Source organism: Gambusia affinis, linkage group LG04 (assembly GCF_019740435.1).
Source record: "Gambusia affinis linkage group LG04, SWU_Gaff_1.0, whole genome shotgun sequence".
In the NCBI taxonomy this organism is placed as follows: Eukaryota; Metazoa; Chordata; class Actinopteri; order Cyprinodontiformes; family Poeciliidae; genus Gambusia; species Gambusia affinis.
This window is the reverse complement of record NC_057871.1, coordinates 21571101-21595786: the sequence shown is the minus strand read 5'-3', so window position 1 is coordinate 21595786 and position 24686 is coordinate 21571101. Positions and strand designations below refer to the sequence as shown.

Here is a 24686-nt window from a genome sequence, read left to right as displayed (position 1 = left end):
AATCCCTTCTGAAGGACGGTTAAATACGAAACGACCCATTTGTGAGCCCCGCTCCAATTTAAATGTCACACACAATAATAAAGAACTGAGCGACACAATTGAAGAAAAAAACAACTTCTTCCTAAGACGCCGCAGCATCGGAGGAGACCAGAAAGATGTTCACTGCGAGAGAAGCTGGCACTTGTCGTAAAGTCTAATCAGCCTCCCGTTGCTTGATTTATTCATTAAAATCCTGCTTCCAGCCTGTTTGCAACAAATTTGTGAATAAAATACAAAATTGTGAAATCGAAGCAAAAACGATAACCACTGTTTTTCTTCGAGTGTGAAAGAAATGTGTTTATTGTGTTTCCCTGTGGTTCTCTGCCTTAAAGAGATCCACTTTAACCGGATGGAGGGGTTTGGTGGTAGAAGAGCACAAACACATCAGCTGCTCTCCAGGGTTTTAAGCCACACACGCCGGTTGCTTTTGCAGAGGAAAAGGCTTCTTTGAGAGAGCGGCTCTGTTCTTTTGGGTTTTCACACATACATGAAACACACACAGCTTCACCTTTTTGTGGGTTGGTCAAGTTAGTTTATTAAATAAGCATTTGGTAAAAGCCTGGTATACCTGCATCCCTGGCAGTACAGAGGAAGTTTTTGTATTTTTTGAAAGACAAATTACTTTCTGGATATACAAATAAATAAATAAATAAATAAATAAATAAATAAATAAATAAATAAATAAATAAATAACAGTCTATGACAGTCTTGTGTTTTTTGCAAAAATTATCAATATTAAAACTGGAGAACTTGAATAATAAAACAAAAAATATAACAATCCAAGTTATATTGCTAAAAACAATTGGGACACTGCCATATTTATTTCCATTTAAAATTCATAAACAGAGTAATGACAGAGTGCACCCTTCCTGTCCATTATGCCCGTATCTTCAGCCCAGGGGGCCAACACCAGTTTTACAGGGCCACCGGCCCCTGCTGGCCCCTGTGCAGAACCGCCCATGTTTTCCATAACCTTTTAAAATCTATCGGGATGGTTGTATTCCTGCTTGTTATAAATTATTTTTTGCAAGTGGCATCTTCCAGTTAAATTGAACTGGAGTCAAAACAAACATACCATAACATTTTATATAAAACAGGCAACGCTGTACAATTGAAATAACAGTAAAAAAAAAAAAAAAGAAAGAAAAAAAAAGAAATTCAGCACAATTTGATTTTCCCTCTTTTTTTGCCTCTAAACTTTCCTTCTGATTGTTATGGAGTTATTTTTGTTTTGTCTTTTGGGGTTTTTTTTAGTTAAAATATCATTCAAATACCACATGGAGGCACCAGATGACCAGCAAGTTCAAACATTGTTTTTTTTCTTCTTAAAATAAAGAGCAGAAGCAGCAGTAAGACCATCTTTTCCCTCCACTACGCACACTTTCTTGCAATAATCTAACTGCGTCTATCAAAAGAAATAAAGCGACAAGCATTGTAGACATGATGGACTGATTTGTCCGCTGGTGCAAACCAACACTTTAAAAGGCAAGAAAGGTATTTAAAACTTTTTGTTTCGCGGTATGGGTTTAGGTCAGTGCTCTTTTCTGTCCGTGTCGTATTTATATGCCTTTGCGGGTTTAGTTTGATCTTTGTTTTTGGTTCACCACTTTCCAAAATGCCTCCATCTGTCTGTTGAGACCCTTCCTCTATCTGTCTGTCTGCAGGCTCCGCCCCGGCTCCCCCTTTCTTCCTGCACTGCTGCAATAACACAGACAGAGACCTCAGTAAGTGCCGTTTTCCTGGCTGGCGGGTGGACCCTCCCCATAACCAAACAGGAGCCGAGCTCATTTTACCTTCAGCCTGTCCCAACTGGACCGGTTCAGGCCAGAAAAGTACAAAATACACCAACTGGCTCCAACAACTCTGCAGGTTGGATTTGCAGAACTCAGTTTGATGTGCGAGTGTTTCAGTCAGGAGGAAACCGGACAGATTAGGTGGCGGAGATGTATTGAAAAGGATGAATCAGCTTTTTATATATATATATATATATATATTCAGATGAAGTTAATAACAGACCTCAGGTTTGTCAGACAGCAGTGAGTCAAACATTGACAGACATTCATAACTCACCAGATAGGTTAGAAAATGACTTAAAAATACTTCATTATGCCCTAAATAATGTTTTGTTTTATCAAAGTAAAGCAGTCTTATCAAGGTGGAGCTTGATAAGACTTTATTTACACATTTTCTGTTAAGTGACGCCTTGAGATTGAACTCATATAAGAGATTAGATTGCATTTCAAGCTGTCGTCTGGTCTAAATTATCTCTGCAATTACACTCATTCTGATGAAACCCTGATGTTTGCATTCATCTGCAGCTTTTATGAAGTTACCAGAAATACTCACACAGAAACTTTTGGGATGTTCTTGAGACAGAAATTTACTCAAATTAATTCAATTAAATTCAATTTGCCACACAAGTTTTCCTCCTCAGAAGGTTTGTGATAAATTTACAACTGCTGATTTTATGTGAACAGATAAAAGGGAATTGAAAGTTTAATTCAAATTCAACAGTGACCTCTTTAATGTGGGCAGACTGTTGACAAAAACTTTCAAAGCTTAATTAATGTAGGGCTGTCAGTCAGCTGTTCCTGTTTGGTTTTTCTCCAGCGAGCGTCACCAGTAATTTTGTAGGGACAAACTCATGTTCTACCTTAATCTGCAACACATTAACGGTGATTCAATAGCAAATTAACAAATGTAAAGTCCCCAAGAGGCTTTGCTGTCTACTCAAAAACATCCTTGCTTTTGGTTAGGTTTCTCAAAAGCTGAACATTAAGATAATATTTGTCATATTGAACGTTTTTGTCTTTTATTAGTGAGGTTAAGCTCATTATAAAAACTGTTGCTTTCAGGGACTATGTTCTTAAAAACTAAATCAGTCTTTAAGATAAAAAAACCCCCCAAAAACATCACTTCAAGTGAACCAGCTGATTTTAAATATCTTTGCTTCTGTATGCTTGCTGGATTTTCAAACCTAAAAATCCTAAATCCAAAGAAAGCTTAAATCAATCAATGGAAGCAAGAAAATATGTCTGGGATCATTTGTTACATCAGGATGATGCGTCGTTTGTTTTGAGCTTCAGGTACTGGCACCATGAACCACCATAACATTTGGCTCACTGCGAACTCTTTACTATTCTATTTGAAAGAAGGAAAAATACAACTCAAGTTGCTCTTTGGATGGAGCTATGGAGTTTGAAAAGGTCTGTAAATGTTTATATAGTACAATCCTTCAGGCAATATTTGCTTCCACTCTCTGTACGCTGCCAGTTTTGGCCACAGCTTTTGATCTTAAACCTGGTTAAAGGTTTTTTATTTGTGATTAAAAGTGAAAAAGACCAAATAAAAAAAATGAATTTAAAAAATGAAACACCTTCAGAGTCTCTTAAATGTTTACCTGAGCTGGAACATTTTGTACCTCCTTCCACACGTGTTTTGCCTCCACGGCACAGACTCAACACAGTGAGCCGACGCCAGCCGGGACGAGGGAAGAGTGATATTGTTGTGATTCTTTTCTTTGTGCAAAGCACCAGATGCCTGCAGGGAGAACCGGTGGGACCCGGCCAAGTCAAACACCCGGGAAACGCCTCAAACACGTGCCACGCACAGCTTCAGGAAGTACTGCAGGGAGAAAGGGAGACGTGAGCGGGGCGGAGCGTTTGGTCCTGAGGCCTGCCTTTCACATTTGTCACATTTCCGCTGTAGTTTAATCTGGCAAGGGGAAACACTCGTCCATTTGAGATTTCAAATACTGGGGAAAACAACATTGACTGTGCACTTTAGCAATGTTGCTGTAACATGAGGCGAGTATTTTGTGGAATGCCATTTCCAACACAAGTACTGCTTTACAGTCCTTACACAGTGGAATTAGGGTGGGATTTTTTTTATTTTTATTTTTCTGTTTTTAACCCACAGATTGTTAGAAATTTGGTTATTATTGAACAATCAACAAATCAGTTCAATAGATTCTAAGATAAGAATAGAAATGTGAACATTAGCTGTGAAAGGAAAACACTTTTAAGAGCTTCTTTCTGAAGCACAACACAAAGATGAGAGCTCATTTTCCCAAATCAGGAAAATTTAGGAAAACCTCATCAGACTCATAGACTCCTAATAGAAGAAAAATGTTGAAAGTGCAACTGATAAGTGCTTATGACCCATTCTCTAATCATTTTGATGAGCAATTGCAAATGTGACCAATATCAAGAGCATAATGCCAGGAATGCAACGGGGACACAAAGTTTAACAATCAGAGATTTAGTGATTTATGTAATCAACATCTATTTTTCCTGCATTTGGTTGTTCTGTTTAAATTCTTCATTCCTATCTTAACGCACCAGAACGAAGGTTTCCAGACAGATTTCTAATTTCGAAGAATGAAGTGACTATGGAGCAAAATAATCACATTATTAACCTAAACATAACATGTAGTCTGATTTAATGTTAAATGAGTGAATAAGATTGCGATAGGCAGTGAATTCTCTCATGTAGTTTCAAAAGTATTTGAGCTTGTATTTGCAATTATGTTAGTCTGTTGCATTAATATACTTTTCTGTGCTAAAATGTTTTCCATTAGTCTGATCCAACATTTTAATCTCAAATTTCATGTTTTCACTAAGGGAAAGAATCCTCAGTACTTAGTGTGTTGAATTACTGAAATAAATGAAATGTTCAATATTATTTATTTAAAAGTTTTCCACAATTTGACCCAGAAAAAACATCAACAACGTCAACCTAAAAATCGGCCCACAGTTTAATTCAAATGGTGAGTAAAATAAACCATCATGTGAAAAACGCGCAGTAATAAGATTCCTGTCATTCTCCCAGGATCTCAGCGGTGGCTGTGGGAACTGCACGGAGTGGAAAGAGGAGGAGAGAGGAAGTTCTCCCAAACTTTTTTTTTTTTCCTCCTTGAAAAGACTCTGGAGACGTTCCGTTAGATTTCCAGAGGAGGGGGGTTTGATCAGGAAAAAGCTTGTAACTCTGTGTGTGAAGACAAAAGCGGACTACGAAGTCAGAAGTGTATCCCTCTTTTTTATTTCTCTCTCTTTACTTGAAAGCCGTGAAAAGTGGAAACGCGTGTTTTTTTCTTCGTCTTCTTTTCTTTCTTTCTTTCTTTCTTTTTTCTTTTTTTTTTTTTTTTTTTTTTTTTTGTTTCCTCCCAGCCTGAGGGGACTTAGCACCATCAGAGGCGATGAGATGTGAGTGAGCTATGCCTTGTGGAAATGGACAGACTTTATCCAAGCGTGAACATGGCGTCTGCGTCCCGAGGTTTAGCTTCTTTCCCGGTCTGCTTGTGGCGCTGTGCTGCCTGGAGGCGTGGGGCTCCGGGCCACACGGCGGCGGCGGCTGCAGCCCCTGTCCCGTTAACTGCAGCTGTGCGCCAGCGGGGCCCCAGCGGCTCTGCGTCGTTAATTGCTCCAGCCTCGGACTGGAAAGGGCCCCAGCGGCTGCTGAGTTTCCGCCGACCGTCAACGCGCTGTGAGTATTTTACAAGATGAGAAAGCGAAGAAAAGTTACGCACTACATAAATATCGGTTATCTCAGAACCGGCCCGAGGAATCAGCGAAAAAAGTTTCTGCATTGACTTTTCTCCAAAAGTGTTTCACCTCTCGCACAAAATATATATCTATCTCAAATTTGAAGTTAAAGAAATTCTTTATAATTCTCAAAAATTTTAATTAATTTTAGACCTAGAGCAGAAATGCAGTAGTTGTAATAATACAGAGGGAAATAGTTATCATTTGATAAGGATCATTCATTTATTTATTTAATCGACTATGTAGCTAAAAACCTCATAATAATAATATTCAAGTGCTTTCACCTTACTGTTACTGCTGGATATGCTCTTCTTCTATGGTCAGAACAATAACGGAATAAATTTAACCTTGAGTTAAAAACTGTTCACACAAAATGTAAAAGCAAGAGGTCGTTGCATGATCTAGTGTCGTTTGCACTCTATTGTAACTATAAACAAATAAACATGTCTTTAAATAGAATTACCTTATTATGAGTCACTACTGAGTCACTCCTAATAAGTTACATAATGAGTAACTTATTAGGAGTGACTTTGATTCACACCATGAGTCTCTGAGCTGAACTTGCGTTTCTTGGAAGTGAAAGGAAGGTGTAGTCTTTCAGCCAGCTGATCGGCAGCCTCTTTTACAAAATTTATTCTGCCAAGATATCTGACCTTGAAACTGTGCAACATTTAGAGGTTTTAGTTGCTATTTTTTTAAAACCTTACCTCAAATACTGCTGTCCGTACAACAGATCAGTAAGTTAGAGAAACAGTTTTTATAAACAGTTATTTACTGTCTTGTATTTAAGAAATAGTGCAATCTGGAATTGGAGCTCAAAATCAAAGTCACTTGGGGCCGCATAAATTCTTGGACCGGCTCTGGGACAGCCACATAGTTTAACCAAGTCTTGCCACTTCGCATCATTTGCTTTACAACAACAATAAAAACAATAGTTTCACATCTAATAACAATAAACTTTTGAGTACAATCTCTTTTTTTCTTATTTTCTTTTATATAGTATTTTGCTACTTCTGACTGAAATCAAGTTAATTCACCACATTATTGTGTTAGCTTTTTTTTTATGCATTATTTTTCTCGTCATAATTTTTAATATACTCTGTCAGGCTTCATGTCAAATTTTGTGTGTGTACCCATTTATGGAGCATCTTTGCATTAATAGTTGTTGGGTTTTTTTCATAGGATTCTATTTTATTTTCATCATGTTTTCACCTCAGTAACTATCAAAATAATTATTACCATATCAGACTATTAGATGTAGTCACTGCTGATAGATGTTGTGTTTGGATGAATGTCATCCTTTTGGCTTGTATGTCATCTGGACTGTGGAATATATTGAGCAGGAAAGGAAACTGGGATTTAAAGCAATAACAAACATGAAGCATTAAATATACAAAGTTGTGAGTTGCTCTTTGGGTCATACCTGATATGGGTTTCAAAAGTCAGATAACTGATGACATTGTGTGTGTGCGTGGGTGTGTGGGTGTGTGTGCATGTGTGTGTTTTAGTATGTAATGTGTTATTGCATGTGTAGTATGTGAAGCTTGTGTGTGTTTGTGTATAAGTGGTCACCTAAACCTTAAAGTTGCTGCTTGCGGTGTGGATCAGTCCTGAGTTTCTGGTCTGGTCAGTGAGAGAACATTATGTTCTGTGCTGTTGGAAGCCATATGTTACCCATTATTTATTTTCACTCTGTATAGAGTCTTTATTTAACCTAAAATCTTAACTTGCTCTGGCTCATTTGTAATCACTGCTTTATTTTCTACTTAAGGTCTTGGATATGCTGGAAACTTCACATAAAAAAAATCTACGTAGTACATACATCATGTTTTTCTTTTCCGTTTTTCTTTCTTTTCTTTTTTTTGCAGAAACTCAATCTTTGCTTTACATGTGCATATTTTTCTTGAATGTTATCGATACCAATTGCATAAGAGAAGACGAGCAACGTGTTAAGAGTCTCGTTAATTGCAGACAGATTCCCATTCGGGTTGGAATAACTGACTGTAACGTGTGAGGTGTTAATTATCAGCTTGCTCCATGAAGGTGATTGACTGCGAACACTATAGACATTTACTAATTAGGCATCTGGCTCATATTACCATAAGAAGACACTGAAAGTCTTCTGCTGAATTATGTAAGAATAGAGGTTTAGGCTTATAATTATTCATCTGCAGTGCCTGGAATGTGTTACCTATTTACCTATGATTTAAAAACCTGCTGCTTGTTTTCTCTATCAACCCTTTGTTCTGTTACAATATACTTCGTTAAAGAGAACGTACAATTTTGTTTGGTTGACTTTTTTTTCTGTCTTGCTTGGATCAATGCGTCTTTGGGTTCTTTATTTTGATGATGTTTGTAGAATCACTCAGCAAAGGACAACTTCACGGTTGTGGTTCTGATGGACTCAAATTAGCCCAGATAATGCCGTTTGTCTGCATTTTAGAAACTAACTGCTGACCCAATCGTAATGAGAACAGCTCAGATTATCTGATCAGTTTCCATCTGTATTGTGGCGCTTTATTTCTATTTTTGGTTTTTGGGATTTTTTATTTTTTTTTTGTAAACGTGCAACCGTTTCGATTTATGTAATGCAGTCAAAAGATGTTCACCAATAGCCACCCGGAAACTTTATCAAAAGGAAAAATCCAAACAACAACAAAAAAATTAATAAATAAATTTAAAAAAAAAATGCACCTCTTGGCAAACTACAGTTTTGAAGTTTCTGTGTTTCACCGGCCAGCGCAGAACTGGAAGTACCTCCGACTGAACGTGGTCCAGAGTTGCACCATTTCTGGATTGCGTTCCTACTCTTCCCTGTAGTCCTGAACTCAGCCGCATTGAGAGGCTGTAGCCATGTTGTTAGAGTACCAGTAGAAGCACAGTCCCACAGTAGTGTGTGGCCGACCTGGTGACCAGCATATGGAGGAGGTGCTGGATTCATGTAGCTCTGTATTGTTCAACTGGGTAAACTGGTAAGTTACCAATATGTTGTTGCTCAATAAGTGATTTTGACTAAGCAGCCTGACACACACATCGCCTGTCCTGACAAATGTGACACAATCTTTAGAGACAACTTGACAGACTCTCCACTATTAGAAGATTTGTTGCAAAGACGCATGTGCAATCAACAGGCCTTTGATCGTGTCTGGTGAATTTGAGTATATATGGAGCTGAAATGACAGTGTTGATGGAAGGACTATGTCTGGTAAAGTCAAGAAAAACTTTCCTTTAAGCATCAAGCAGAAAAAGCTGGGTAAGCGAAGCCATCTGGTGGCTGAGAGGTTTTCAAAAGATTTAGACGGCGGGTGAAGATACCAATTCTCGCTTTTGCCGTACATAATGTCAGGGTTTTCTTCTTAACGTTGTGTTTTGTGTGCTTTTCTGATTGGTTTCCCTTTTCCAATATTGAGTAGGTTTGTTTATTCTCTGTTGCCTTCACATTCCCTCGGTTCGCTCAAGTTTCACCTCCCGTCGACAACAATCAGCACACCTGTCACTCGTCCGGCAGTCACACAACTCTTGTCGTTTTTCTATTTTCCGAGTGAAATTCTGCTGCCGCTTCGTTTCCTGCTCGGTTCTTGTCACAAGTTTTCATTTTGGTTCTGGATGTTAATTCATATTTGAGTTTTTAACTCTGTGGGACGTGTCTCCTTCTTTACTTTAATATACAGCAGAGTGTAAAAAAAATACTTTACAGCTTTGACCTTCTAAGGCGTAATTATGATAACAATGTAGCTTTTTCATTTACTTATAACAGATTTTTTCCAATATGCCAGGAACTTACTTAGATTATTTATATTACGATGTAAAGGAAAACTATTTAATCTGTTCCTTTTCAAATGGTCTATTCTACTTGTTAATTATTTTGTACAAAATATTAAAATTACTTGTATTGTAAATTTGTATAATTAGGTACATTATACTTTATACGACTTATAGGACTTAATGGAACATGTCATTGATTTAATTAAGTTACTTTAACTTGTTAAGCTTTAAATATTTACAGCATTGATACTTGTAAATCTTGATGTGCTCAATTTAAAGTTTCAGTCACAGTTCCAGCAAATTCAACTGGAAGAAACCAAAAAGTTGCAAACTCGTCTCGGAAAATATAAGAAAACAATACAACATGGCCTCCTTCTACAAAATGATTTCTGCAGTTCTTTACATCTTTTGCACATCTGTCAGCGTGTCTCCCCTCTATAGTTAAGATCTATTCAACTTATACTGGCAAATGTGTGGCTGCAGTGCTGAACTGGATAAATAGGTGTGTGTCATGATCCACTTGTGCACTAACATGGACAGGCCCTAATGACAATAAAACTAAAATGATCTAAATACATTTGTAATTACCCATCCATCCATCCATCCATTTTCTTTACACCCTTCTTCCCTAATGGGGTCAGGAGGGTTGCTGGTTCCTCTCCAGCTGCGTTCCGGGCGAGAGGCGGGGTTCACCCTGGACAGGTCGCCAGTCTGTCGCAGGGCAACACAAAGACATACAAGACAAACAACCATGCGCGCACACACTCACACCTAGGGAGAATTTAGAGAAACCAATTAACCTGACAGTCGTGTTTTTGGACTGTGGGAGGAAGCCGGAGAACCCGGAGAGAACCCACGCATGCACAGGGAGAAAATGCAAACTCTATGCAGAAAGATCCCCGGCCGGGAATCGAACCCAGGACCTTCTTGCTGCAAGGCAACAGCTCTACCAACTGCACCACTGTGCAGCCCCCTTGTAATTTACCCTCGTCTCTTTATGTAGACTTTGACCCTTAGGTTTAGTTAGATCCTTTGTGTCTCCATTTAGTTTTCTCTTGAGCTCATCTGGTTCACAATGCCACATCTCCACAGCATTCAAGCACCTTGGTTTCTTTCTTTCACTGCTGGATTCTGCTTGGTTTTCAGTTTCATCCCTGAATCAGGTCCCCATCACGCACCTTCCTCTGCCCTGTTGACATTTGGGTCCTCCACAACCCACATGAAGCGTCACACAGTGGAGTTATGATGTTTTTGGGGGGTTTTTAGGTTTGTTTTGACAGCCTTCTCTCCGAGATAAACAATGATTGTGACGGGTTTCTGGGATGCAACTGGAGCACAAGTTGGCTGTGATGTGATTGCTAAATGAAACAAGGAGCCAAAGCAGACACCTGGAAACAGAAACTGAAACAATTGAGATTTCTGTTTCACTCACAAACGCAGTGCTGTTTCTGTGTAGATATAACACACAAGTGATGCTTTTTTATGTTTTCCTCAGCGACATCAGCTGTGGTCCTGTTTTGAAGGGCCCAGTTGCTGCTTTCAAAAGATTGGCATTTGTCCAGCTTTACAAGAACGATATATTTGTGAATTCAAAACCGCCTCAATGGCTGTGCCTCTCTCTGGCCCCAAATGTAAATACGGTGGATATGCCTTTTGTTAAAGAGAAAAAAAAAATCCAGTGGCAGCAGAGTCCTGTAATGTTCTGCAGAAGGAAGTTAGAGGGGGGGAAAGCACTCATACTCCACACCGGCCCATCTGCTCCAACCCACACACATAATAAAATCTCCTAGCACTTTTCTGGAGACTTTTGGAGCTCTGAAGTCATTTCTGGGAAATGCTAGTGAAAGGAAACCTCTTCAGTGTTTTTTTTTTTTAAGTGCCTTTCCTTCGTATGCAGATTACTTCAAGGAAAGTTGAACAATACGCTTTTGTCCTGAGGCAGAAGACTCTGAAAAATATGACCTTTAAAAAATAGGATAGAATAAAATTTAGGGTGTTAGAAAATTGATGGATAGATGGAGGGATGGATAGATGGATGGATGGATGGATGGATGGATGGATGGATGGATGGATGGATGGATGGATGGATGGATGGATGGATGGATGGATGGATGGATGGATGGATGGATGGATGGATGGATGGATGGATGGATGAACTTTATTGATCTCCAAGGGAAAATTGCTTATTAGTTGACAAGCTACTCCATCCACAGTGTTAAATATTATTAAATACGGTTGTAACCATAATGCAGATAGGTGTAATGTTGCAAGTAATTTAAATATTACAAAAGATAAACGAATATAGAAAAAAGAATGATAGTGTTTTTTTGTTTTGTATTGTATTTCAATGTTGTTTATTGCAACCTGCTGTCTGCTTGGCACATTAAGGTCGTGTCTGTTTGACTCTGATGAAGTTTGCGGTGTTTCCATGGCAGCCGGATGCACATACACAGAGATGCGGCACAGCCGTTTAACTGGAGCTGGGTTACTTGGTTCAATGTGAGATTGCAGCAGGTCAGAGCACAGCTGCGCAGCACATGGGACTGGATGTAAAAACAAAATTTCCCCACTTTCGTTTTTCACTGCGGGTCCGACCTCGCCTCCTCCTCCAGAGGTGGCCACTGACCTGACAGCCGTCTACACGCTCTGCAGACGGAGACCGGGCGGGGAAGGCTGGGCGCTCTGACAATACGCAAGGGAGAATTTGTTTGGTTTCCATGGCAAACGTAACCCATGACATCACTCGCAGACGTTCAGACATTTCAGCTGGTTGTAAAGGAGAACATGAGGCAAGAAATGAGGCGGACTTAAGATGGAGCTCAGTGTCTTCTTCCCTGTCTGTGTGCGTTAGCTCAGTGTTGGTTGTTGCGGTTGTGTTTTTACTGGATGGATCCAGAACCTGCATCTGGTGGCCTGAAAATGTGGGGGGGAGGGGACAAAAAGACATTCTAGTTTTATTTGTATTTGATGCGTTTTGGGTAGAAACCAAACTGAAATTATGATTAGCTTGTTTTTTTTGTGTGTTTGACTATGGTAAACACCCCATCTGCTTATTTCTTTAATCTAAATTGCACCTGAGGAAACGCTTAAGCTGTGAATTCACAGCATATTCAGATTATTCTCAGACTTTGTGGCAAAAGGAAGACGTTCATCATTTTGTCTCTAACTAAGGCAGTAATCAGACGTGGGTGTGATCAACCACAGTTATGATTTACAGTGGAGGGGGACAGGGCGTAGGTTTGGATTTATTTATTTATTTTTTTTCACTTTTCGCGAGTTGAAAACTGCATTTTGTGTTCAGTTGCGTCTTTGACTAATATTTAAATCGGTTTGACATTCTGAAACATGCAAAAATGAAGAATATCAGGGGGAGGCAATAACTTTTTCACAGTACCGTATGATTTGATAAACAAAGATAGAATAGAGTAGGAATGACCTTTAGATATAGTCATTGACGGACTTTATTGTCATCAAGCTGCATGTTTAAAATGTACGTATTGTTCATTATGGCTCCAGTAATAGTAAAATAATTAATAATAAAAGGCATAAAAACAAATATTACAATGATAGACCTTTAGTAGGATGACATTTTGAATAATGTGAATGTTTTGAACATTAGAAAGACAACGAACTGCTTTGTAATAGAATGTATCAGTGCAGTGAAGGTACTTTATTATATTACTGACTTAAAGCAAAGTTTCCACAAAGTTTCCTGCATCTGTTACAGCTCGTCTACCAAAGTCAGACCTCAAAGAGAGAAAAAGAAACTGATACGAAGCATTAAAAGCCTGTTTACTGCAGGATTTTAGCATCACTTTGAATGTTAAGTCCCAGTGAATTTTTGTAGGGAGGAGAGTTTGATGTTTTTCATTCCAACAGAAAGCATGAAGGAGAAATCGGTGCTTTCATTGCAATCTGAAGCATTCATTCATTTATCTCAGTTAGGAACTTTTCAAATGTTTGACGTCACTGGAAAATCTTTGGTTTTTTCTCTGACAAAAGGAAAAAGACTTTTATAAAGTCTGACAAAAATGAAGAAATGCTAATGGTGAAAATGTTTTTCGTTTACTTCAGCTGATAGATTGATGTTTCTTGTCTGAGTTTCCCTCACAAAACTTCTTCCCCCAATAAAAGCCACTTCGTTAACTTGGTTTCAATAAAAAGCAGTCCTCTGAGTTTGACTGCAAGTTTTTATCTCTTTGGGTTTCTGTCTCTTTTCTATCCCGTCCTCATTCAAGTTGGGTCTTTAAATTTTTCTGTCATCGTCTCGCACCACTCATCCTGCCTGCTATTTCTCATCTTAGTAACGGATTGTTCAGTTAATTATTCTGACAGTTAATCAATTAAACAGATTTAAAAGATTGGCATATTCTGCAGGGTTTCTTTTTTGTTTTGTTTTTTATTTAATCACTTAACAAATAATTCTGCTTATTTTTTAACTAAAGAAATAAACATTCTAATGTCTAAAGTCCAATAAGATAGAACTCATTTAGTGAACATTTGATCATTTGTTGCAAAAGACGATTGAACGTCAAGATTTTTCTGAACACCAGTGTAGCGCTGATTTGTTGATTATTTTTTGGATAGCAAAAGATGTTTACTAGAAGTTTATTTTTAAACTATTCCATAACAGGCAAGGAAGGATTTTTTTTTGTCTTAAAATATAAAATATGTAAATTCTTTTTATAGTTTTAGTTTAATTACAGCTCCGATGTTGTTCTCTCAACCAATGGCCTTTTCTGAGTCTGTACACTCCAATTAACAATTGATCCACTCCTAAATTAGTTGCAGATTATTTCAGTGATTGATTAATTAAATTATTCTGATTAATCGTTTCAGCCGTAGTATAAGTTATATTTCCACCTACCTCCTGTCAAATCATGCAGGGGAACTAAAGACTTCATAATGAGGTAAACTTTAGTCAAACTGATACTCGTGACAGATTGGCCTGGATATGAATGAAATCTGTCATTTTAAGCGAAAAAATTTGTTTTTGGAAACCTCTGACCTCTACATTTGATTAAAATATGGAAAGTATGTAAATAAACATACATCTGCATTAATTTAACTCAAGGAGGTAGAATTTGACGTCCACAGATGTTCATCGCTGCTGTTTCCTAAAGAGGGACAGTGTCCAGACGGCAGGAGTCGTCATCGCGTGACCTTGTAGGTGTGTGTTTGTGCTCGAGTTGAATCTTGTCTCTGGAGTCGGCACACACTACACAAAGGTGGCGATTCAAATACTTGAAGACATCCTAGAATAACACCCGGCACAGCTTGCACCAAATGGTAATAAGAGGTTTTCAGGGTGGAAACGGAGAATGTGTCAAGCTCAGAATAACAGGCGAGTCAAATATTTTAATGAAACGCAAACCGGCTGTGTTTTTTCTTTCTGTCATAATTTACATTCGCACCAAAAGAAATAAAGAAAATAAAAATGGAACATGTTTTTCATTTTCGCTTTAATTTCAGGAATGTGTCTCATCCACCAGTCATTTCTTTGTAGAAGACTGTTAGGACTGAAAGAGCAGAAAGAGAAACAGCTAAAGCCATAAATCTGAAGAAATGTTGCAGAGGCTTCTCATTTTGAACCACAGTCTGGTTCCGCTGTTTATCTGCAGGGAGGAAGTCACTGCAGGTCCAGTTTAGTTCGGTTTCAGGCCAGTGAACCTGAAACGGATCAAAGAAGCAGGGAGAGCAGAGCGCAGAGTGAACAGGTATGAAATCGAAGCGCCGAGCTGAGACTTTTATCATCCTCACCAAAGATTGTTTCAGCAGTCACATCTGCTGTCAAGGTCACCGACACACTCATTGTCTGCTCTGGAGGCTTACTTAATAACAGGCTTTCTGGTGTCTGTCGCAGCAGTTTTTATGAAGAGTTGAGTCTTTAAATTGCTTCTTTGCTCTGTTCTCCTCATGTGTGGCTTGACTGCATGGCAAATAAATGGAAACGCTGGGAATGACATGAGAAAGCTGAATCATCTCTTAGGACCAAATAGAAGACTTTATGGAACTGGACAACAGCATTTTGAGCTCCCATAAAAGATGAAAAGAAAGAAAAGAGAAGAAAGAGATGCGAAGATACAATCAATTTGTAAATATAGCTCAACTGGCTAACCTTTTGCCACTAACAACTCTGAAGTTAGCAATTCCTCTGCAGCTTATTTTCAGTGCTTAACTAAGGCACAAAATTGTAAATTTATTGACTAATCAAGCACAAACAAAGTAATTTTACACAGAACAAAGACGTTAAAAACACAGATTAAAATGAATAAACCTCTGTTCAATTTTGGAAACTGTATTGGAGCATTGCAGGCACCAAATCCTCTCTCGATCCTGCAAGGATAAGTGTGTTAGATAATGGATGAATGGATAACGGAGCGTTTTCAGGGTCCTGTGCAGTATTCCCTCTGCACAGGAATAGCAGAAGGAAAGTTAACCAAATCTACACAGGAAGTGTACTTTAAAACATTTTAGCACTCATTTGCAGCAGTTTAAGCAATATTTTTTCTGCCTTAGTACTAAGGGCGTCACGAAACAATCCAGCTCGTGAATATGAGATTTTGGCAATAGCTTTTAGTAAAGCTAGTAATTCTTTAGTTTTGTTTTCACAAATAATGAAAATTACAAACCGTTTTGAAGAATTGGGTTCAATGTTCTAGTTAATGTTTAACTGGTTCACATGTTGTAGTTTTTATTCTCTTCTAGTTTTTGTATTACCTTATTTGTATAGGACCAAATAAGGTAATGCTAGCATTATTAGCAGCTAACGGTTAGCCTGTCATAATACTGCCACAGACCCACAGTGTTTGAAATTATGTTTTTTTTGTTGTTGGTTTTTTTTTGTGCAGGTACTCAAAATACAAGTACACTAAAGTGGTGGAGGCTTGTTTGGTTTTCTAAGTGTTGTCAACCATCTCAACAGGAAGTCCTTATTCACCACTCTTTTTACTCTTTCTTCTAAATCAGATTCTCAAACATTTAATACAAAGGACTGATGGTTTAAACGGTTCGTGAAAATAGATGGCACTATAACTCCACCAGTCACAGTCATACACAGATGGCAGCTGGTTTGACCCGGCTGGGAAGAAATCGCTGTGACGAGATCTGTTGTGGTGTTTTAACATCACACAATCTTCTGGGACAAGATCTTCTTATCAAGATATCCTTAGAGGCCAAGACGCACTGAATCCGATTTAGTGTCTGACTGCTAGCGACGTCCCTGTGACTGAGTCTGACCGAGGTAGACGAGGGGTGGAATCTGGCAGGAATGTCATAAGTGAGACCAACCAACTGTTATGACTTTTATGCATGAGGATGTACATCTGTGATGTAACTAACTCTATTGGAGCAATGCAAAACAGCCGAATCCAAATTATAAAACCATTTATTTCTTGCATAATGTTGGGGGGAAAAAAGTGCAATTTACCATTTTGGGCAACCGATATATTCATGAATGTTTTCTCCCGTTTTTGTTTTTTGAATGTTGGACGGTGGTGTTTTCGGTTATTTCACATTACTTAAGGATTCTCTTTCAGTGGGATTAAAGTTGGCGGTTATAATTTGTTGATGCAGAAATTACTGCAGACGATAGTTTAGTTGCTCTCTTCACTACACCACATATATTTGGCAGGACTTTGGCGCTGGTTGCGAAATCCTTTGCATGTCGGAAATCCAAACAGACAAGTGGTGGAAGCTGCAGCGCCAACAGTGCCATAGTTTACTCGAAACATTTGTTTACGTTTGCTTCCAAGTTTGCTCGGCTAATAACCGTTTTTATAGTTACTGGTACCGCTAGGGGTAATTTTGTTTTTCAGACAAATGGCATAGATATTTTCACTCAAATCATCCACCACTGCAGTCCTGACATGCATTTTCTGTCTTCTAAGACAATAAACAGGCCGATTCTTTTCCTCTACTTGCAGATGTTATCATTTGCATGTACAGTTAGTTCTCTGTGCATGTGTGGGAGCGTCGTTTTTAGGGTAAGTGTGTCAGACCGCTGTGCACAGCTGCCCTTCACTTGCCAGCTGGACATCGGACAACCCACGCAGCAGTGGCTGGAAAACTGGACAAAATGTTCTAAATAGAGGAGCAAGATGAGCGGAGAGGAGCCAAAATGTGAGGCAAGATGATAGACTTTTAGACCAGAAAGCCTCTTTAATCGCATGTCTCCTTTTCTAATATTTGTACCCCAGACTTTCCATGTTTGCAGAAGGGAAATCAGTCAATAGAGGCTCCTGATGCCTCGGCTGTCTCCTCATCTCCATGCTTCCTAGAAAAATCTGGGAACATATGGAATTTGATTTAAATGTCTTTTATGTCTGTATATATGGAAATTACATGCTTTAGTCCCTGTCCCATTGTCTAAAGTCCATTTATTCATCCACCCATACATACATCTCTCAGTAGCGTTTCTGGATTCCATGTTTTAAATCTGATAACTCCAGAAAAACCAAGACTTCAGGTTTTCGTATTTGTATCTGGGAGCTTTTTTACGTTTTGATCTGACAGTTCCAGTAGGAGCCCCGGTTCTGGTTCAGACTGTGTCAGCGTTTAACTGAGCCACATGGCAGTGGTCGCTCTTTCCCCTGCCTTTTCTTTCATAATTTGACCGGCCCAGCTAACCCATCGACTTACTAGCGCAGGCTTTCCAACTCTTAGCAGTTTTGGGGGAAGCAGAACAAGCAGAGAAGTGACTGGGGGAGCGAGGGAGCAGCACAGTAATCAGGAAAAGAGGCCGAGGGGATGAAAGCAACCACAGAGGAGCCTGTGTTTAGTGGGTTAGTGGAGCGTTGGCCTTCACTTACAGGGACTTGGACTACTTTGCTGCCAAGATGCAACAGATGTCAGTCTGCCATCTACATGTCGTTTTTTGGGGGGCAGGGGTGGGGTCGCAGAAGAACAAACGAATATCAGTGTAATTGTTTTTTGTCTTAATTATTTCTTGAGCTATGTCATCTTTTTCCCCCTTTTTCTCCATCCATATTTGCTCCATTGTCCCTTCCAGCTCCTCCTGTCATCCCATCTGACCAAACACAGCAGAGCCAGCGAGGATTTTCTGTGTGTGTTTTCATCTCCCAGCTCAGAATAAGTGGCACCAGACAGGCCTTATAAGGAGTTGTTAGATCATTGGCCACACTGTTAGCAAAACAGAACCATATGTGTTCGGCGCTGTATGTGTGTGTATAAATGAAACCATGTGTGTCCAGGGGTAGCAGAGAGAACGGGAGTCTGTTGCTAATAGTCGTGCCGAAGGTCAGATTATATGGTCATGTTAAGCACACGTACGTATAGTCGCTCTCTCTGTCTGTTATATCTCTGGTTGTCTCTGCTGAGTCGACTCTAGGTGTGAGAAACACACACACACACACACACGCCGGGCGGAGAGCCGTGGCTTGAGGCCGGTTTGTGATGCTTGAGCGATCAGTGAGTGGGCGGGGCTTCGTTCCCGTTGCTTCCCTTTTCTCGTCCTCCGATGGGTTTAGCAGAGCAGAGCTCTCTCTCTCTCTGTCTCTCGCTCGGTCTCTCGGTCTCCATCTTTTCTTACACAGCTGGTCTGGAATGTACAGATGTTTCCTTTTGGGAACGGGCGTCCTACTCTGTTCACACACACACTAAAAGTAAGAGTGTGAGAGAGGCGTGCCGTCCCATCCACTCCAACCTTCTTTTTCTCTGGTTCTGGTTGTGTTTTCTGTGAATTTGGAACCTGCTGAGCGACACTTTCCTGCAGTTACTTATTTCACTGTTTTTATCCGCCTGCAGCTTTACACTTCTTGTTCCTAGACATTTTTTTTTTTTTTTTTTTGCATTTTTATTCTCACATGCAGCTGAAACTTTGCTGGGAAGCCCAACAGTGGAAACCAAAGTCAATGAACTCCACACATCCCTGAAATATTATCAGCAGACTCTCTTATTTCCATTTTTTGCGGTTGTGTGTGTGTGTGTACACAAAATCCATTTTGTGTATGTCAAGATTACAAATCGTAAACATCTTTGGAGAAATATACTCAGGGTTTTTTGAAGTGTTTTTTTTTTTTTTTTTCAGGAAAAGAGTTGACAAGCTTAGCATGGCTTACCCAGTTTCCTGCAGATGCTGCTCCACACAGCACAGCTCATGAATGTAAACAGACTTGATTCAGATTTTCTTTTTATTGCCTCTTTGCTTTATATTACATTTGAAACCACATGCAAAACGAACAACATCCTGCAGGGCTGGCATTCTGTAAAGATTCATTTAGATCCATAAATTTATGATGCAAACCCTGAAAACTGACATTGCGGCTTGAGCATGTTTTTTATTATTATTATTATTTTTCAATGTTGGTTCCATGAAAGAGTTAATACATATCAATAAATTTGAAAAATCATTAAACGCTTTTTGTCTTTAAGTGTTATTTCAATAAATATGACAAGACATTTGGATAAGCTCCACATTAATGTGGAAAGAGATTTTGTTTTTAGTTATTTGTGAAGTAAAAACAAACAGCGATGAAGTGAAATTCACAGAACCATGGACAAAATAATGGTGGTTTCATTCTGCTTGGTCTGAACTTTGACCCTGGAATGGAAATAAAATGAAATGAAATGAAATTTATTCGAACATGATACAAATATAAAAATAAAATAGTGCACAGTAACAAGAAGTGCATAAGAAAGAAGAGAAAATACAGATTTTTAGTTTCAGTTAATATATCATGCTCAAAATGGGGTAGGAAGAAGTGAGAACTTATAAACTCCTACCCCTAAACACTTGAGACTTTAGAGTCCTACTGTCATTAAGAAAAAATCAAAATCAAAGTGGCAGTCAGAAGTAACAGTTACTAATATTTACCTATACATTTTCCCATTTTATGCTGGTTTATCTTTCTAAACCCTGACACCAAGTTGTTATCTTCAATACACACCTTATTGCTTTCTGTCCCCATGTGTGTATCTACTGAAAATTACCTCTTTGTACTTTCTTTTGAATTGTGTTAAACTATTGCTTTGTTTTAAATCTTCATGTAACTTATTCCATAACTTTACACCTTTAATTGAAATACAGAAGCTTTTTCTTGTTGTTCTAAAATTGCGGATCTTGGCAACAAACTCAACCTAACTGGGTTACATTTCCAGGTTTGAAAACAAGTTGGATTTTCTCATTGATATTGTCAGCAACCAAGTCAGCAAATCATGCCCATAACAGAGCGTTTCTCTCTGTTTTTGTACCTTTAAACACTGCAGGAACATTTCTGAAACAAGACTTCAAAATCACTGGGGCACAAAATTTTAATTGGGATGAATATTTTTAGAAGTGTAAATAAAGCTGTTGTTTTTTCTCTCGGTTTTTTTGCAATCATAAGTTGGTATGCAAGACAGCCATATTGGATTGTGAGGTCAGGCCTGTGAAAAAACTTCTGTCTTTCCCTCATGAATATCCCAACTTCTAAGAAATTTTTTTTACCAACTTCAACCATGAAATCTCAAATTCTGAGAAAAAAAAAACATTTTGAAAGTGTAGATTTCAATCAGTTTTTCTGTCATATAATAAAAATTATTTTTCTTCATTTCTTTCCTTCTTTTATATTAAATATTACAGATCCAGATACTGAAAATACTGTAGATTTGAGTATCTCAAACCTTTCTCATTCCAAGCTGTGTCGTTAAGTGGCTTAACTTCGTTTCTCTCTTATCAGGCTGTTCAGTATTTTAGCATGAATAATGAAAAGGACATCCTTACAGTAAGATAGCGGTTGCCGATCTGCTCTGTTTGCTCAGTACCAAACCGAATCCTCAACACTCGTTCGGCTCTGATCTCCTCTTCCTGTCACAGATAAGCAATGAAAACTGTGTGAAAGTGTGTGAGCGAAGGGATTACTCCTGCTTCAGGAGCAGAGCCAGAGGAGCGGATGGAGCAGATGTGTATAATTAGCTGTCGTCCTGATAAACGCTGCTTTAAGGCAGGTGGGTGTGAGGTGTTGACCTTTGCAGTGTTATTTCCTCATTAGTCAACGTCGTCCGTGTTTCCCGTTCCTGTTCTGGCTTTAAACTTTACGAGTTCAGAAACTACTTCTTAGCTTTCAGTGAACGCATTTAGTCATTTTTATTGTCATATTGCAGTGAATAAAACTTCAGTGGGAACACTCGTGTCTCAGATACGTCTGCGTCAGGTTGAGCTCGTCTCCATCTCAACTTTTATCAATTAAATGTTTCAGTCTTTCGTTGCTCCGCTGGTTGAGCGTGTGGGTCTCCTAATCCCAAATAATTACCGTACATAATTCACTTCTGGCTACTGATGATGATGATGTGTATTTGAGTTGTTATGCGTGCATGGGGTTATTTTAAATGTGGACATATTGGGTTTCTTTCTTTTCCCACAGAGATCTGTCCAAGAACCACATCTCCTCCCTTGACACCAGCCTGCTGGATCGTCTGGCGGGCCTCCGAGAGCTGTAAGTAAACACCGTGCTGCGTCATCGTCTCCTCGACTCATCGATCTAGATTTATTTATCCATTTGTCATTGTGGTGAAACTCTTAATTCCTTAATATTCCTGCACAACCACAACTTGAAACGAGAGAATTTCACATGTCACATTTGTGAGGAAAGATAAGATATTTGTCTCCTGCAAAAGAAGGCGAAACTTTGCTGCAAACTGTCATTAGCTTTTTAAAATTTGGCCATTTTTTAAACTTTTTTTTTTTTTTTTTTATTGAAATAAAGAACAATGTATAAAAAGTAAGACATTTGACAGAAAGGGCACAAGATTTTTAATCCAACCTTTAGTCTGAGTACATTTATCTAACGTGGAGAAACAATTCAGTGAATTAAATTTAAAAATCTTTTCGCAAAAATGGTGTCAATTCCTAACTCTTTGCTATTTTACTTTGATGAGTGAGGCATTAACGTTATTTCTAAAAGTCTTGAAAACCACATGTCATTTTTGTTGCACTTAATTTTGTCTTATTTTGTGTTAAATCTATTACATCAAATTCCAAAAGAATACATGGATGTTTGTGGTTGTAATATAACAAATGTGTCAAGGTTCATGAATCCCTTTGCTTTCTACTCCAGCTAATAATTTCACATCTTTTTATTTACATTAAATATCAAAATCAGCAGTTTAACTTAGACCCAGCTAAATCATTTAATAAGTAGCCCATCTACAGGGAAGACAATTAGTATTTTTTATATTTACATATATGTATGTAACAAAGTTTTGGAGTGGTTTACGTTCAATTTTCGTACAGCTTCCTTTTGGATTCTTCTATCTGTTTGGTTGTATATTTTTGAACCATGTGCCCTAAAAAGGGAACAAGTGGAGGATAAAAGACAAAACCTCAGGCTGAAAACATTAGAGAAGATGATCAGTCTCTTCTACAGCAGTGAAGGTCCAAAGAAAAATGTTGAAGAGAATATGTATGTTGATCAGGATCATTTTAAGTGATTTTAAGAAAGTCTAGATCACTGGAAGCAAAAAGAGGAATGACTCATTTGTACTGAACATTTAATCAGTCATCGTGAAGGTCTCCCCTGTTTGGGCCGCCGTCGGTTCTGTGAGCATAAAGTTGAAGAGGAGAGGGATTTGGAGCCGCCCGTCTCCCTGAGTGGAGAGGAGAAGTGAATGAGGAAGATGAAAAGAGTGCAGAGGAGAAAAAATCTCGCTGTAGTCTGAATGTAAGTTGGCTGAAATCCCAGGAGTATGTCAGTCGGACTGCGGCGCTTAAAAAAAGCCCCACATAGTGTGCACACATGCGAATCACGCTACGATTAAGTTCAATTACAGCTCACTGCCCAGGGCTCCCACTACCTCCCTCTTTTCATCTTTACATCTTTTTCTTGCATTACTTTTCTTTTTCCACTCATTGAACCGGCATTTAAGCACATGTTTGTGTGCGTGTGCGTGTGTGTGTGTGTGATGAAGGCGAGCTCTGATGGTTTCCATCAGTTCCGTCCAAACCTCCACACAACGGGCCCATTATTCAGCTCTCAGAGTGAGGAGGGAGTGAGTGGAGAGAGAGGAAGAGGGGAAAGGAGACAGAAAGCAGGATACATAGATGAAGAGTAGGGATGAAGTGATTAATCGTGAGTAATCAATTATTGAAATAGCTGAGTTAGTAATCGATTAACTGTATTAAACAGACTCAAAAAAGGCCACGTGCTTGAAGAGCGGCACAGTCAGAGCAGCAACTAAGCCAAAACTGCACAAAAGATATTTACATTTTGCTTTTAAGATAATAAAAACTTTTATCTGTACATACTTTCTGCCTATAACATATGTGCAAAATCTCTTATTAATTAATAATTAAATTAAGTTAATTTATATTTTAAAAAATTATTAACTAATAAGTAATTGGTTAATAAACAAAAATTAATGAAAGCATAAGCCCTGCACTTTATTAATGCTAAGTCAGGCAAACTTAGCATTAATAACCCTCATGTTGATGTTAGAGGTTTTTACTTTTAGCTTCAGCAAACATTTTGTCCCCTAAAATGATTATTTATTCATTTAAAAAAGGAATTAAATTGTTTATTTATTTGCATATTTTAGTGCATTTCTAATATTATATATAAAAAAAAGTGTATCTGCAAAATGTTCCAACTTTTATCTGATTAATTGATTAATCGATTTCTAGAGTAAGCATTAGTTAAATGAAAAGAGAAGATATTTGGCAGAATAAGTCACAGAGGATCAGAACTGGGGTGTGTTGTGTTTTCTTTCAAGAACGCCGGCAGCCGCCTCATGATGTCATCGTCTGACAGAGACGTGATTTTGTCGTCCGAAGCTCCTTTTCATTAGCACACAACTAGCTAAAGCAGGAAAAATGTTTTACACGCTCTCTGATCAGAGGGCCTTTTCCCGTCGGTTAGAGTTTTGATTCCCTGACAAACCCACACAACGCTGATCTTGTCACAGGGACAATGTGACAGTAATCAAATAGAGCAATTAAAGAGGAAGAGACGAGACTTTTTGTTCCAACGTCAAAAGTGATTTCTTTGTTTCTGCCCCCAGAGATTTGAGCAACAATCAAATTACCACCATCGACGAAAGGATATGCGACAACTTATGTAACCTAACACAAATGTAAGTGTTCATTATCTACTGTGACTCTCTCTGTCGCTCTTTTACTCTCCACAGGGATCATTGAAAGTATGAATTTACCAAAAATGGTGCATCGCTAATCCAATTCAGCAGCTTTTGTAGACTAATCTTTACTATACTATATCTATTTCTGCTATTTTTATTTTTCTTATAAGATATTTCTATTTCTACCTTTTTTCTATTTGCTCTGTGTTGCTGGCTTGGTTAAAGAAGCAACCCTTTTCCAGATTTTCTTTACTTTTTTTGTACAATTTT

General features: G+C 38.5%; 1 protein-coding gene across 1 annotated transcript in view; it reads left to right on the top strand.

Moving 5' to 3' along the window:
* Positions 1–5001: 5001 nt before the first annotated feature.
* Positions 5002–24686, top strand: part of pkd1a (polycystic kidney disease 1a) — a 78914-nt gene continuing 59229 nt past the window's right edge. The window contains exons 1-3 of the mRNA XM_044113751.1: positions 5002–5523; positions 21710–21781; positions 24342–24413. Of these exons, the coding sequence (XP_043969686.1) occupies positions 5255–5523; positions 21710–21781; positions 24342–24413 (413 nt within the window). The 5' untranslated portion in view covers positions 5002–5254. The remainder of the gene's footprint in view (positions 5524–21709; positions 21782–24341; positions 24414–24686) is intronic.